This window comes from Mercenaria mercenaria, chromosome 13, assembly GCF_021730395.1.
Source record: "Mercenaria mercenaria strain notata chromosome 13, MADL_Memer_1, whole genome shotgun sequence".
NCBI lineage: Eukaryota > Metazoa > Mollusca > Bivalvia > Venerida > Veneridae > Mercenaria > Mercenaria mercenaria.
In genome coordinates, this window is record NC_069373.1 from 36435620 (window position 1) to 36452636 (window position 17017).

General features: G+C 36.7%; 1 protein-coding gene across 1 annotated transcript in view; it reads left to right on the forward strand.

The window, feature by feature from the left end:
• LOC123528816 (U3 small nucleolar ribonucleoprotein protein IMP4-like) overlaps positions 1-14503 on the forward strand; it is a 17016-nt gene extending 2513 nt beyond the window's left edge. The window contains exons 3-8 of the mRNA XM_045308828.2: positions 167-250; positions 1464-1573; positions 2287-2574; positions 4097-4191; positions 11069-11145; positions 13113-14503. Of these exons, the coding sequence (XP_045164763.1) occupies positions 167-250; positions 1464-1573; positions 2287-2574; positions 4097-4191; positions 11069-11145; positions 13113-13225 (767 nt within the window). The 3' untranslated portion in view covers positions 13226-14503. The remainder of the gene's footprint in view (positions 1-166; positions 251-1463; positions 1574-2286; positions 2575-4096; positions 4192-11068; positions 11146-13112) is intronic.
• The last annotated feature ends 2514 nt before the right edge of the window (positions 14504-17017 follow it).

Sequence of the window (17017 nt, forward strand, 5' to 3'; positions counted from 1 at the left end):
ATGGCACATTCATGCCTGATGACATATTTTCAGAAAGCTTCATTTTTACAAGATTTTAGCATGAAAATGAACAGCAGTATCAACTATAATTATGGGCTATTGATAAAGAGGAAAAATCATGGAACCTGTAGATATCTCAATTGGTGATATATTATTTTTGTTACAGAGAACAGACAGATACCTTCTGATCTACAGGACGATGCTATACCTATTCAGAAAACTCTAGACTGGGACGATGAGGGAGCTGATGGTAAACAAATTTTTTTTAAATATTGCCTTTTCCCTTTTTTATTGTTAAATAGTGTTAATTTGTCATTTTACCAAGTGTTATTGTGGATTACTGAAAGAAATCACTTTTTAGCTCACCAGAGCACAAAGTGCTCAAGGTGAGCTGTTGTGACAGGTCATTGTCCTGTGTGCGTCATCCGTCAACCTTTGCCTTGTGAACACTCTAGAAACCACATTTGTGACCCAATTTTTAGCTCACCTGACAGGTGAGCTTTTGTGATAGCTCAAGTCCAGCGTCTGTCTGTCGTCTGTCTGTCTGTCGTCTGTCAACATTTAGCTTGTGTATGCAATAGAGGCTGTATTTTTTCAACTGATCTTCATGAAATTTTGTCAGAATGATAACTTTGATGAAATCTAGGTCAGGTTCGAAAATGGGTCTTCTGGGATCAAAAACTGTGTCTCTAGGCCAAATCAAAGAAAAACCTTGTGTATGTGATAGAGGCTGTATTTTTCAACTGATCCTCATGAAATTTTGTCAGAATGATTACCTTGATAAAATCTAGACCAAGTTCGAAAATGATCTGGGGTCAAAAACTAGGTCACTAGGTCAAATCAAAGAAAAACATTGTGTATTTGATAGAGGCTGTATTTTTCAATTGATCTTCATGAAATTTGGTCGGAATGATTGCCTTGATGAAATCTAGGTCGAGTTTGAATATGGTCGTCTGAGGTCAAAAACTAGGTCACTAGGTCAAATTATAGAAAAATCTTGTGTATGCGATAGAGACTGTATTTTTCAACTGATTTTCATTAAATTTGGACAGAATGATTGCCTTGGTGAAATCTAGGTCAAGTTTTAATATGGGTCATCTGGGATCAAAAAGTAGGTCACTAGGTCAAATCAAAGAAAAACCTTGTGTATGCGATAGAGGCTGTATTTTTCAATTGATCTTCATGAAATTTTGTCAGAATGATTGCCCTGATAAAATATAGGTCAAGTTCAAATATGGTTCATCTGGGTTCAAAAACTAGGTCACTAGGTCATATCTAAGAAAATACTTGTTTAAACTCAAGATACCACATTTTTAGTCCAATCTTAATGAAAATTGACCAAAATATTTGTTTCCATGAAATCACTAGGTTAAACATGTTTACAATGTTATAGTGTGTTTCTCAGGTGAGTGACCTTGGGCCATCTTGGCCCTCTTGTTTTAATGTGATGATATCAACTTCAGGTAATACAACCCATATAGATGATGAGTATAAGTGGGCCGGTGTTGAGGACCCTAAAATCATGGTAACTACTTCCAGAGACCCTAGCTCAAAACTCAAACAGTTTGCTAAGGTAAGTGATATTAATGTTTTTAATAAAGATTAAAGTAGTTTCTTAATTTTCTGTTTTTAAAACAATTAATATGAGCTTTATAATACAGCTTTTGAGTGACTGTCTATTAGAACAATTAAAACCTGTAGTAAATGAGTTATGCCTTACCTCAAGTAATTTACAGCCTGGTCATCTATGGCACTCATGATAAAGTTGTTGAAGGTCCCACCACCAGAGAAAAAGCCAGGATTTCGACATGCGACCTTTACTCTATTGGAAAAAGCCTCTTTGTTCTGGCCAAAACCTATCTATTTATCACAGTTCACTTCTATTTTGCATATTTGGACACTGTTCAGAATAGGTGAAGATAGTGTAAGGATTACTCAGCCATATTATACTCTCAAGATGTCGCTTGTTTAAAGATGTGTACGTAGTCCCGATTGACCACCTTTCTTCGGTTTTATACCAGTATGAAAACAACAGTTATTAGAAATCACTGGCAGGTTTTCTCCATCAGATTTTGAGCTTTTCAAAACCTTTGTTCTTTACCTACAAGAAGAAAAACTATAGAATATTCATCAGAAACCTTTAATAATTATAGATTTTTTTAAACAAACTAAATCTTTTCTTATTAACCTGGACTTTAGTGTACATTTTAGAACCTGAAAGAAGAAATATCCTGGCCCATATGGTTGAAATCAACTCATCATTTCATATTTTCTACATTATCATAGGAAGTGCGTCTTCTGTTCCCCAATTCCCAAAGAATAAATCGTGGTAATTATGAGATAAAGCAGCTTGTGGATGCTTGCCGAGCCAATGATGTCACAGACCTTATACTGGTACAAGAACATCGAGGTGTGCCAGATGGTCTCGTTATATGCCATCTACCATATGGACCAACAGCGTACTTCAACCTGTCAAACGTTGTGATGCGACATGACATTCCAGATACAGGCACGATGTCCGAGGCCTACCCCCACTTAATATTCAATAATTTTTCATCAAAACTTGGAAATAGGGTAATTAGCTTATATTTTCAGATTTCCTTGTGATGCCATGTTTAGTTTTTAACCCATTTAAAAATGATAAAGGGACGCAAATCATGAAGGCTTGCTGAAGAGCTATTTCCATTTATTTACCCTGTAATATTTTGTGAATAATATATTCAACAAGAGAAATATGATGAGGATTGCGGTTGACTTATCCTATTTATGATTTAAACATACCATGCGCAAACCCCAGGTTCCTGTCTTCAAGGTCAAGGTCACAGTTGGAGGTCATCAAAGGTCATGTCATTTGTCCGGCCCATAACTTTGATATGCATTGAGTAATCTTGTTTATATTTGGCATGAGTTTTAAACTCAGTGAGATGGAGTGTCAAGTGCAAACTCCAGATTCCTTTCTCACAGGTCAATGTCACAGTGTGGACTCGACATGTTGCCCGTGGGCATCTAGTAAGTTTTAAATGACTATAACGTATGTTTGAGGTTATTAATACACCTAACTTTCATTACTGTCAGTGTAATCTCAGTGTCATTTGTTTGAGACTTGAGTTATAATCTCTTTTAGTTTGTTAAAGCAAAGGAGTGCATCAATTTTGTACTTGAAATCTTGAAATACATTTGACAAAGATTACCTGTTAATAGATTATGCAGGGCTGTTAAGACAACTAGTTATATTTCAGATTTAAACTAATGCAGTATATTTTGACCTGTGAATTAAGAACACTTTTTAATGCCATGCAGTCTGATCATGATCTGGACTGTTCACCATTCAGTCAGTATCTTTTTGGTATGCACCCCTTTTAACAGAAAATGGTACTGTCCAAATTGAAAGATGGCCAAATTCATTATAGAAAATTTAAGGGTAAGGGTTTGGCAGATAATTCATTGCTATATTATTGTTGGCTAGGGAAAGAGTATCTTGAAGTACCTGTATCCAGTACCTAAAGATAATTCATTCCTATATTATTGTTGGCCAGGTGAAGAGTACCTTGAAGTACCTGTATCCAGTACCTAAAGATAATTCATTCCTATATTATTGTTGGCCAGGTGAAGAGTATCTTGAAGTACCTGTATCCGGTACCTAAAGATAATTCATTCCTATATTATTGTTGGCCAGGTGAAGAGTATCTTGAAGTACCTGTATCCGGTACCTAAAGATAATTCATTCCTATATTATTGTTGGCTAGGTGAAGAGTATCTTGAAGTACCTGTATCCAGTACCTAAAGATAATTCATTCCTATATTATTGTTGGCCAGGTGAAGAGTATCTTGAAGTACCTGTATCCGGTACCTAAAGATAATTCATTCCTATATTATTGTTGGCCAGGTGAAGAGTATCTTGAAGTACCTGTATCCGGTACCTAAAGATAATTCATTCCTATATTATTGTTGGCCAGGTGAAGAGTATCTTGAAGTACCTGTATCCAGTACCTAAAGATAATTCATTCCTATATTATTGTTGGCTAGGTGAAGAGTATCTTGAAGTACCTGTATCCAGTACCTAAAGATAATTCATTCCTATATTATTGTTGGCCAGGTGAAGAGTATCTTGAAGTACCTGTATCCAGTACCTAAAGAGGACAGCAGAAGGATAATGACATTCTCCAATGATGATGACTTCATATCATTCAGGTAATTTCCCTACCTTTGTACTTTATTTCGTTCAGACAAACACTAGCTCTTATCTCTGGGCTGTCTTTGGCCAGATGGTTAAGGCTGCTGACTTCGAATCACTTGCCCCTCTCCAGTATGGATTCAAGCTTCACTTGAGGTGTAGAGTTCTTCATGTGAGGAAGCCATCCAGCTGGCTTGTGGAATGTTGGTGGTTCAATCCAGGGGCCCACCCTTAATGAAATAGTGCTCAGGGGGGAACCTGGGGTCTTCCTACAACGTGAAAAGCTGGAAAGTCCCCATATATCCTATAAATGTGCCAGTGTGATTTTTAAATGCAACAGAAATAAATAAAAACTTGCTGTGTCTGAGAAGACAAAATGTATGGAGTCATTTGTCCACCTCTTGATTCATGTGGGGAAGTTGCGAGTAAATTGCAGAGATCAAGTTAGTACTAGCACAGCATCCAGGAACACTGGTTAGGTTAACTGCCATTACTGGTGAAATCTCATTAAACCCAAACTCAAACAAACAAAGAAACATTGCTCTGTTTGTGGCCTACCTTTACTATATATTAATTGATTTTGCTGTCAGTTGTGAAAAAAAGTTCTACATCTTGATATTGATTGCTCTTGGTACCTCATTTCTGGTGTTATCTGTTGCCAAGATGGGATGAGAGAAAAGAAACAAGTTTCCTATTTAATGCTGAGTGCCAGGTTAAAGGGAACTACAGGTACCATTTCTCACATCATTGGAATGATGCATCCGTAGAAGCGGATGACCTCATGTACTTGAAGCAGGTGCTCTACCTCTTGGCTACAAAGATGATATCTTTCAAAAGAAACATGTACAATGTAGTGTATTTAAGTTCACTGCCAAAGACTCAAAATAAGCCGTTAGGTTCATACCCTGCCATCCATCTGGCGGCCACATGATAGGATTTGTTCTTATCATCATTGCATGGATCTCCCTCAAATTAGTTTTTCACTGCTCTGCACACATGGGCAACCAGAGCTAAAAGATAGAAACACATTTTAACAACTTCTTCTCAGGAACAGTTTGATTGATCTCCACAGAACTGGGTCTTTGGTTTCCTTGAATAGACCTCTCATTTATGTTTAGATGGTCCTGCACAACTATGACGAGTTTTAATAGATTTATTTTCTGTTTTATGGCAACTATTGTGTACCTCAATTCCATTCATTCACAGCTAGGATTCAGCAGAGAAAATACCTGAATTTACATTTTACTATTAAAAATGTCACGTCACCTGTACAAAATGTAAGTTTATGATACAACAAACAGTTTGCATGCAAATCAAAAACAAAACTTCACTGTGAAATATTAACATTCACCACCTTTACTTTATGAATATCTCATTTACAAATTGTGCTTTTCATGATATACTTCTGATCTATTTGTAACACTCCACTTGTAACAAAGCAAATGCCAAACTATTGTAAAATTCATGTTTGAGACGGGGGATGCTCAAAATACCCTTGGTCATAATCCCCTTGGCTCACAAATGACATAGTGGTAAAAATATATATATATATAATAAGATATAGGGATGAGAAAAGCATGACTTTTATATAAAAAAAGACAAACAAACAATACACTTTTCTGTACTGTTTAATGCAAGTCGTCCTTATTTTTAGCTCGACTAAACAATGAATAGTCTAGCTATTCTACTCGCCCTGGCGTTTGCGTCACACCTTGGTTAAAGTTTTGCATGCAAGTACATATGACTATCATTTAAATAGCTTTGAAACTTATTTTTTCTTTTTCTAGGTCAATTACCAACCTCACTGGGTCAAGTCCCATAACTCTGACATGTATTTTGGCCAAATTATGCCACTTTTGAACTTACCGGTAGAAAATCCTGGTTAAAGTTACTGTCTCCAAAACTAATGCAGATATTGATTTGAAACTTCACATGTGTCTTCTGGGTTATAAAACGAGGCGATGGCATCAAGTCTCCAAAACTAATGCAGATATTGATTTGAAACTTCACATGTGTCTTCTGGGTTATAAAACGAGGCGATGGCATCAAGTCCCATAACCCTGACATGCATTTTGGCCAAATTATGCCCCCTTTTGGACTTAGAAAATCCTGATTAAAGTTTTGCGTGCAAGTTATTATCTCCAAAACTATTGCAGATACTGGATTGAAACTCTACAGATATTTTAACATTTAAGGTAATATTCCTGCTTCTGGGACAACAATTCGAATAGTCGAGCATTGGCTGTCTTACGGACAGCTCTTGTTTATCATTCTTATAAAGTTAAACAGAATTTGCCAAAAATTAAAGATTTAATGGTAATTTAATGTGACATTATCTTCATCCTATATAAAAAACATAAGCCATTATGCATTTTGTACTTGTAATAAGGAATAATAAAGGGTGTACCAGACAACTACCAGTAATATGATAATTTGCACATTAGTCTTTTTTGTTATGATCTTTGTTTTGCAAAAACTGTTAATTAGATAAAACATATGAGCAATTTTCAGCTAACCAGAGCTCAGTGTACGGGGGAGGGGGGGGGGAGCTGTGTTATAATGATCTCTTATTGTGGGTCATAAGTTGTCCTTCTCTAATATCATTCCAATATACAAAATCAGAATGATAGTACGTTTCAAGAATGAAATTTTGCCATCGAGGGGATTTTTACAACCCAATCAATTTTTCCTAGGGGATTATGACCACCCTGTTGTTCCTTTTGAGGGGATTTTGACCACTGTGTCATTTTTCAGTCAAGGAGGTTTTGACTTAGGGGATTTTGATAAACACTCATGAGAAACAAATACAGATTTGCCTCAAATCTTAAGATGAACTCTGCGTGACCTCACATGAAGTAGCTGGAAATAAGTGATATAACCATGCGTGGGGAATATCTTATCATTCATAGATCTTATATAATCTAAATGGTCATTATGAATGGAGACAGGTTAAATTTGGACTGCTTGATCATTGATAATTCACCCTCAATGTTAATGAATGGAACTATTTTATGTAGTGCATGAACATCTTTTTGATAGGATTAAGAATAAAATAAAGATTCTGTGGTTGTCAGAAGTACACATAACTTTTTATGCCCCTGAAGGGAGGCATATTAGTTTTCAACTGTCCGTCCGTTCCTTCGTTCGTTCGTCACAACGTTAACTTTTTGCATGAAGGCACTTTACTCGCGAACCACTGCACCCAGGACCTTCAAACTTCACATGCTGATAGTACTTATTGAGTACACCACCCCTACTGACTTTGGGGTCACCAGGTCAAAGGTCAAGGTCACAGGGGCCAACGTTAACTTTTTGCATGAAGGCACTTTACTCGCGAACCACTGCACCCAGGACCTTCAAACTTCATTTGCTGATAGTACTTATTGTGTACACCACCCCTACTGACTTTGGGGTCAAAGGTCAAGGTCAAAGGGGCCAACATTAACTTTTTGCATGAAGGCACTTTACTCGCGAACCACTTCACCCAGGACCTTCAAACTTCACAAGCTGATAGTACTTATTGAGTACACCACCCCTACTGACTTTGGGGTCACCAGGTCAAGGGTCAAGGTCACAGGGGCCAACGTTAACTTTTTGCATGAAGGCACTTTACTCGCGAACCACTACACCCAGGACCTTCAAACTTGACATGCTGATAGTACATACTGAGTACACCACCCCTACTGACTTTGGGGTCACCAGGTCAAAGGTCAAGGTCACAGGGGCCAACGTTAACTTTTTGCATGAAGGCACTTTACTCGCGAACCACTGCACCCAGGACCTTCAAACTTCACATGCTGATAGTACTTATTGCGTACACCACCCCTACTGACTTTGGGGTCACCAGGTCAAAGGTCAAGGTCACAGGGGCCAACGTTAACTTTTTGCATGAAGGCACTTTACTCGCGAACCACTGCACCCAGGACCTTCAAACTTCACATGCTGATAGTACTTATTGAGTACACCACTCCTACTGACTTTGGGGTCACCAGGTCAAAGGTCAAGGTCACAGGGGCCAACATTAACTTTTTGCATGAAGGCACTTTACTCGCGAACCACTTCACCCAGGACCTTCAAACTTTACATGCTGATAGAACTTTATGAGTACACCACCCCTACTGACTTTGGGGTCACCAGGTCAAATGTCAAGGTCACCAGGTCAAAGGTCAAGGTGCTGCGGGGGCATTTGTCACCATTAGTTACAGCTCTTGTTGGTAGTGGGTAACCCCGCAACCCGACCCCAACCCCTGCCCCGAAATAGAAAAAAAATTACAGTAACTTCATGAATAAGCATTTGTTTGGTGCTTAACTTCTGGTAGGTCTAAATATAGTACATTTCGAGGGCTTAGAGCGGAACTGGCCTATCTGCTTCTATTTCTATATACAGATAGTCTGATAGACCAGTTTCGCTCTAAGCCCTCGATTATCACGATTAGAAGCTGTGGTACCAAGGTATAGAATGTTGAACTTTTGAACTTCAGTTGACCTGTTCAGATGATGATGTTGTATAATTGTAATGTACTAAAGGTAATGTTTACCTATGTTAAAGCACCTGTCTCACAGATGGGAGAAAAATACTAATCCTGGTATAATACATTTATTTGACATGGAGATATATTCACAAATGTTAAGCGTGATGAGAAAGTGTTTTAATGCAGGAAGCACCTCTGTACCTCCAGGATCTTACGTGTCGCATGCAGGAGACAATTATATGTCTATACCTCAAGGTTAATATGTTTCGAGTGCAGGATGCACATCTGTACCTCTAGGTCCATGTATGTAGAGTGCAAGAGGCACCTCTACTTCCAGGTTCATATGTGTCGAGTGCAGGAAGCGCGTCATAACCTCCATGGAATTAACCTGATGCTTTTGAAGTTGGCCCACTTGTTTATTTAAACAGAATTCTAGACCATCCTCAGTAAGAAATCAAATGTAGATAATAATCTACATTATATGGATTTCCCATTTCTACTGTTTTGTATGTAAGATACCAAACCTTTTTGCATTAATGCTCGATATAAATGCAGATGTTTACCAGTAGGTGTTATCTGTTCTGAAGGTAAAACCAGATTCTCAGGAAGCTACTGGCTTAACTAAATCGGGAGTGCACAGATCTGTGGATTGTGGGGTCATGAGTATGTTCACTGTAAAAAAAGTTATAGAAGACTTTGTGTTGGAAATCAGTCGTACTCCACCTCTGAAACTTGAGGAGAAGTTGGCAGATACTTGTGGAGAACAAGTCAGTACTGATACAGAATCCAGGAACACTGACTGGTTATGTTAACTGCTTACTGTTATATCTTTTGAAAAAAAGTGCGAAGCCCAAAACAAGCAAATTCAGATGCATTGGGGACCTCTCTTGTGGAGTGATCGCAAATATTCAGGTGACATCTGTTTTGCAGCTAAATACAAATGCTTGGTTGACATCTGTTCTGCAGGTAAATGCAGATATTCTGGTTACAGCTGTTGTATAGATATTTATGTGACAGCTGTTCTGCATATGTTCAGGTGACATGGGTCCTGCAGGTAAATCCAAATGTCCAGGAAATTTCAGATACCACCTTTGTGACATAATCACATGTTGGCAAGCTATAGTAATTAGCACTTGTTAAAATGTTACCTTAGAAATATCCATTCTTCAGGTAAAAAAGATGCTTTATCTTGATGAATATTATGAGCCACGCCATGAGAAAACCAACATAATGGCTTTGCGACCAGCATGGAATAGTTTTGGGAAGTTTCTCTGTTTTTAAGAGTTTATGGAATATCTTTTCGAGTAAATCAGCAGCCACTAATAACGTAAACTCGACCAGCCTGCGCATCCACGCAGTCTGGTCAGGATCCATGCTGTTCGCTAACAATTTCTCTAATTCCATTAGGCTTTGAAAGCGAACAGCGTGGATCCTGACCAGACTGCGCGGATGCGCAGGCTGGTCTGGATCCATGCTGGTCGCAAAGCCACTATGTTGGTTTTCCCATGGCACGGCTCATCTCTTCATGACACCTGTTCTGTCAGCTCATGGTTACAGATGTTTTGGAGGTATTCCAGCGTTGCTTTGGTTAACTGTTTGTTTTGTAGGGATTAATGATGTTTTTTCAACAGAATTACAGTAATAAATGAAGGTCAGATATCCTTGCCAATATTCCTGGATTTCTTACTATATATATTAAATTGTTCTCAACAAGTAGCTGACAACTTTCTCAGGTGAATCAGAGGTAAAGAATGAATGACTTCCATCGGTCATACATCAAAAAACAACATTCATCACATGCTTGATTCAAACGTAAAACCTCCTGTGTGAATGTCTTGTGTTCCGCCTTCATAAGTTTCCAGGCGGACATTTACCTGGCGGATGTTACTTTGATTAAATTCATATATATTTAATTTATAGACTTAGCAGATTATGACATGGTATACTATGTAATGTAAAAGGTTTCAAAATAGGGTTTCCAACATAGTAGATTCTGCCCGCATAGATCAGTAGGAAGATCTATGGATCATGTGGTGCTGTGTTCGATCCCTAGACCAGGCATATGTTTTCTGTGATGAATTATAGAAGACATTGTGTCTAAAATTATTTGTCCCAGTTCTCACTCATGGGGAGAAGTTGACAGTTAGTACCGGTTCAAAATACAGTATTACCAATTCGGTGAACTGCCTATCATTACTTGATACTTTTGAAAAACTGCACTTAACCTAAAACAAACAAAAAACAACATAAGAACTATCTTGTAGGGACATGGAGAAAACAAGACAACGGTTTGTAAATAATTTGTTTAACATTCTTGCATCCCGTCATGGATCTAGTGTTGTGGAAAGTTTTTTTTGTTGTTGTAATTTTTTTCTCAAACTTAAAAAAATACTTGTTTACCTGTATTGTAATTATGTTTCAGACATCATGTTTATAAGAAAGTAGATGGAGGAAAAGATATCGAGTTAGAAGAGGTTGGACCAAGATTTGAAATGAAAGGTAATATCATAGTTTATATTACATGTGGATAATCGGTTCATGGATATCAAATTTTGAATACAAAATGAATGGGAATTTTACTTGTTCATAGAGATTTCATTTTGTCCCCACAGATATTAATGGTTTCACAGTACAGCTTTTAACATTCTTCATGATGAAGCTAAAATAAATTAGTACGAAGTAAAATAACCATAAGAGTGCAGCTAGACATCACGGTCTGTTTACCGTGGCATGTCACTGAAGCATCAATACAGTGACAAGGTAGTGGTGCACAGTGTTTATACATCGTGATAGACAGTTTAACAGCTGTGAAATAACAAGAAACATGATCTCATATAGAAATATTGTGTCATTTTCTTGTTTTTTGAATATTAAACTGATTGTTTGCTGTTTATTTGTACGAGAAATTTCATTTTAACATCTGTGTTTACCGTGATATCATTCATTAGATTGGTATGTGGTGAGAATGAATTTCATTTATAGGTAGATTACACCCTTTGGAAGTAATCCAAAATTATCTCATTTTATTGTTCGTGCAAAAACATGTAATGACTGCATGTAAAACAGCAACTTGATGTAATGTCTTTATCAAATGTAGGATTTTGTGAGAAATTTTGTTTTCCCATTTCCAAATTACTACTTATAATGCTTATCCCATATGTATACTTGTTTTATGCAGCATTTACTATCTTTTGAGTAATTTGATAATAGCCAAGTTAGTAGTGATTTTTTTTCTGATGATATTTAACAATTGACTTTAATTAAATATTTTTTCAAGTGTGAATATTTTCATTGCTTACAGAAAAATTGTCTTGCTGTTTTACTATTGTATTTATTCAGACTTTTTCATCTCTAACATTTTTTTTATTAACCTTCACCCTGCTAAATTTCTAAAATAGACTGGTCCATCATTCAATTTGGGCAGTACCACTTATTATTCAAAGGGTGTTCACTGAAAATTTACTGACTGAATAGCAAACAGTGCAGACCATGATCAGACTGCACTGGTCGCAAAGGCAGAATCACTTGCTGCCAGCAGGCTAAAGGTTAATTTCATCATTCAGGATAAGGTTACAGATAGAGGTCAAATAATTCAAGTCATTTTTCTGATCAGGTCTGTAACTTCTTTATACATTGATGAATATAAGGATCTTACATGCCTGCCTGTGTAAGACGGGTTTTTCCTTACCCGAGGGACAGTGTGGAATGGAAAACCGAGCGATAGCGAGATTTTTTATCAAGCTGTCCCGAGGGTTGGGAATACAGCTGTCTTACACAGACAGACATGTTAGATCATTTTCTTGCCTATCGCGTTCAAAATAGATCATGGAGACAAATAAAGTTGGGTATTTCCTGACATTATTTATATAGTTTATGACGTCACAGTAGTGCCAGTACTATGTGACGTCACCTTAGTGCACGCTATTTTAAACAAGGTTTTTCCCTAGGGAAAGACAGGAATATCTATCCTCGGCACGTGCTCGGATAAATGTACACTTTCCCCGCTGGGTAGACAAGAATATTCAAACAGCTTAGCATAAACATTCACTAGACCCTTTGAATACTCTGAGCCCTAGCGCAAAGGTCAAGGTCACACTTAGGGTTCGGTCTTAATATTGTATTGTCAGAGTGTCAGTACTCGAAAGAAAGCATACTTCTGTTTCCAAACATTACATCATGGGGGTACATAAACAGATATAACATGTTTTTGTTGAAATTTCTGCCCTTGGCATACTCTTCACTTTCTTATAAGTATGTAATTAGCTAGTGGAATAAGAGTAAAATATTACCATTTTTGTTTTGTTACACATTTCTCATATAGAATCTGCAAAATGAGTGTACTGTAGTTAGCGACAAATCTTCATTTTATCTGATCATAATTTTTAGAACTCCAGACACAGTGTTCAGGAATATATTTTAATCAGTTGTAAAGTTTTATTGACTGGTTTTCTGTATTTTATTTTCAGTTTACCAGATAATACTTGGAACACTGGACACAGTCTCGAGCTCAGATGTAGAATGGGTGTATAGACCATATATGAACACTGCAAAGAAAAGAAAGTTTTTGACTAATGAATGAAATTAAGTTTCAGTCAATATGCTATCATTCAGTAGATATGTGTAAAGTTTGAAGTACGGAACTGTATGGTTATCAAAATATTAGGAAGTTAAGTCCTAATAGAATGATTTAAGTAGTGCATCGTATTCTGTCTTTACCACACCACATACAGGAAAAGAAGAGAAGGGACTCGTAGCCAAGTGATGGTCAGTTCTTCACCAATGTGACTGACTTTCTCATAATTTCTGAAATAATGCTTGGAAGGGCATTTAAACATGTAGCCCTTGAATGAAGTAGGAATGTATTCATAACAACATGACCCTTAGTTTGACTTTCATACTAAGGCAATATTATGAAACTGTTTTTCCGAGGAAAAAAGTCTTGCCCTTTTTAGCTAATAAAAAGCTTTACAGTTTGAATTGACACGGTATTTTTCAAAATAAATGTAGTTGCAAATGCAAATTAGTACATATAGTTAGGATAAAATTTTGAGCTGCACCATGAGAAAACCAACATAGTGCATTTGCGACCAGCATGGATCCAGACCAGCTTGCGCATCCGTGCAGTCTGGTCAGGATCCGTGCTGTTCGCTTTCAAAGTCTATTGCAATTAGAGAAACCATTAGCGAACAGCATGGGTCCTGACCAGACTGCACGGATGCACAGGCTAGTCTGGATCCATGCTGTTCGCAAATGCACTATGTTGGTTTTCTCATGGTGCGACTCATATATTTTGGATGACAGTATATAATACGAGCTTTACAATAATAAAATGAACCTGTGCTTTTGTGCACTCACTGACATTATAAGTGCAGTATGTTGGGAATTATATGGTACAGACACTATGTGAATATACTGTAGCTGTGACAAACAGCCTGTTTACTGTCTGTCAGCAGTTTTTATGACAATGACTGACTTAGCAGTGAGAAAGTTGAGAATGCAACCAGTGGTTGCCAGTCTGTTTTGTTGTCTACAGATTTATATTAAGAAAAGAATCATTTTTGTAACTAAGTGCGTCGTGTTCAGCTTAGTTCTATTTATAGATTTACAACAGGAATGCATTGTTGGTGTTTTCAGATGACTGTACAGTAGATATATAAATTGTTAATTAAATTTGTTGAGTAACACAGGCCCCATGAAAACTCAGCAGATTTTGATGTTCAGATAATAACACAATGAATTTATTTTAAGATTTTACCAGATTTTGTCACATTTATGAAACTTTGTAATAATGTGCTTGTTAATCATAAATAAATGTTTCATGATGTGATTGGTGATAATAAATTTTGTTGTTGAAGAATTCTGACTTTAGTACATTACTCATAAATAAGCTTAATATAGGTATATTACACAGTCGTTTCGTTAACAGAATTTGTTGTTCGTATTTATTCATGTTCGTGTCCTAAAAAACCCAATAATTTCATACCTCATGAAACATTTACCTGTCATTGAAGTAATGTTAAATCAGCAAAATACTATTTATAATTCTTTTACTGTCCAAAATCCGGGGAGGTTGCTTTTCAGACCAGTTTTAGTCTTAACTGAGAGATCTGACTTTAATAAATATTGAACAATGATCAGACTATTTTTGCCTTGCTTATCAAATACTGTTTGATCCATCTAATCTGTAACAAAGTTTTTCATGAAATTGCCAATTTATTGTGTAAGATCCAAATATAAGCTATTCATCATTTTAAAAATCTGAAGGTGAAAGTACAATATTTTTTAATTTTTAAAGTATCCTTAATAAAGTAAATTTTATTGCCAAAAAAAATATTATGGTAACAATTATGTTGGAATCACAATTTTGAACAAAAAAAGTCATGGTAAGGTTGTGCTAAGTAAGATTTACTGAAAGTTTTATAACTATCTGTTCACACTTGAAAACCCAAATCGAAGTAATAGAAAATGGTGTAAAAATTGGCTAAAATTTACAATGGAAAGCACTAAATGCAATGTATTGGTGTTAATTTTTTATGATAAATTGAAAATTTAAAAAGAACCGATTATTGCCCTCACAGTTCTCTAGCCCTTATCATGCGAAAATCAGCTGATTCAGCCTTTGCGACCAGTGCAGAACAAGATCAGCCTGCACATCCATGCAGTCTGATCCAGATCTGCACTGTTCTCCATACAGCCGGTATCTTTTTGGTAAAGCACCCCTTTTAACAGGTAGTGGTACTGTCCAAATTGAAAGATGGACAAGTTCATTATAGAAATTTAGCAGGGTAAGGGTTAGAATAATGTACAATATGGTATAGTCTTATTATTTTTAAACAAATGCAGGAAAAACCTTGTTACTGAAAACCTGGATCAAACAGTGACTTATTTCCAAATCAAGTATTTTTGTTATCCAATGGTTTATCTACAAATGATAAAAGAAGTCAAAGACCTGTAATCATGATTGTGTCTAAATTTCAGTTCAGTTCAAATGAGTGCACATATCATAAATCCATGGTGTTGTTTACATTTTATATGCTCTTGTTTTTGTCCTTAAGAAGGCAGAAAAGAATTGCCCATTTTAAGTATAATAGGTCCAGAAAACTACAGAAGCTAAGCATCTGACTATTTAAGACAAGGTAAACAGAGTAAGTTACAAAAATTGTGGAATTTAGTATCAGCCTTGTTTCCTCACTCCCGACCAAAGGTGGAATGATACAGTTTTGATGTTTGTCCAGAGACAAATTTAATATGAAGCTCAGCATATCTGAATAAAATTTGGTAGAAAAGTTCATATTATTGCAGGTAAATGGGGCCTTGCAAGTTTCAGTCTTATTACTTGAGGAACACAAGAGTTATGACCCTTTGTACTTACATAGTGTTTACTTACTAGGGGTTTTCTTAGCAAACCACATACAGTCGAACTTCCTTCGCTCGAACTTGATGGGACTGGCAAAATTTGTGTGGCCAAACTTGGTGTCATACCTGTGTGCCTAGCTTTCTTGGAGACTGAGTGATATGTTTGGTCACTAGGGACAAGATGGAAGTGGCTGTTACAAAAATAAAATAATTGCTTGATAACCTCTGTTGGCAACAAAAAGTGGCTCTTTACATATAGCTTGTATAGAGACCAAGGTTAAATAGCATTTTTAGAGTCAAGGTCACCATTATGAAAAATAGGAAATTTGTTTTCGCTCCATTTCTAAAGTTGGGACTAAAATATGTAGACCAAATTTGGTGCGTGTGTGGTTTGCATAGAGATCAAAGTTTAGTTGCATTTTTTGTTGCCTGGGACAAAATAATAGTTCCTAAAAATGGAACAGTAGTTTTTAGCCCACCATCATCAGACGGTGGGCTATTCAAATCACTCTGCATCCGTCGTCCTTCCGTCCGTCCTTCCATCCGTTAACAATTTCTCGTTGTCACATCTCCTCAGGAACTACCAGGGGGATTTTGACCAAACTTTGTCAGAATGATGTATTTTTACCCTAGTTTTGTCCCTCTGAAAATCAGACTGGTACAACAATTTTTGAGTGAGTTATGGCCCTTTATTTATTTTTATAATTTACACAGATTTATATAGGGAAAAACGTTGAAAATCTTCTTGTTCAAAACCACAGGTCCTAGGGATTTGATATTTGGTATGAAGCATCATCTAGTGGTCCTCTACCTAGATTGTTCAAATTATTTCCCTGGGGTCAAATATGGCACCACCCTGAGGGTCACATGGTTTACATAGACTTATATAGGGAAAAACTTTGAAAATCTTCTTGTCCAAACTACAAAGCCTAGGGCTTTGATATTGTAATGTAGCATCATCTAGTGGTTTTCTACCGAGTTTGTTCAAATTATCCCCCTAGGGTCAAATATGGCC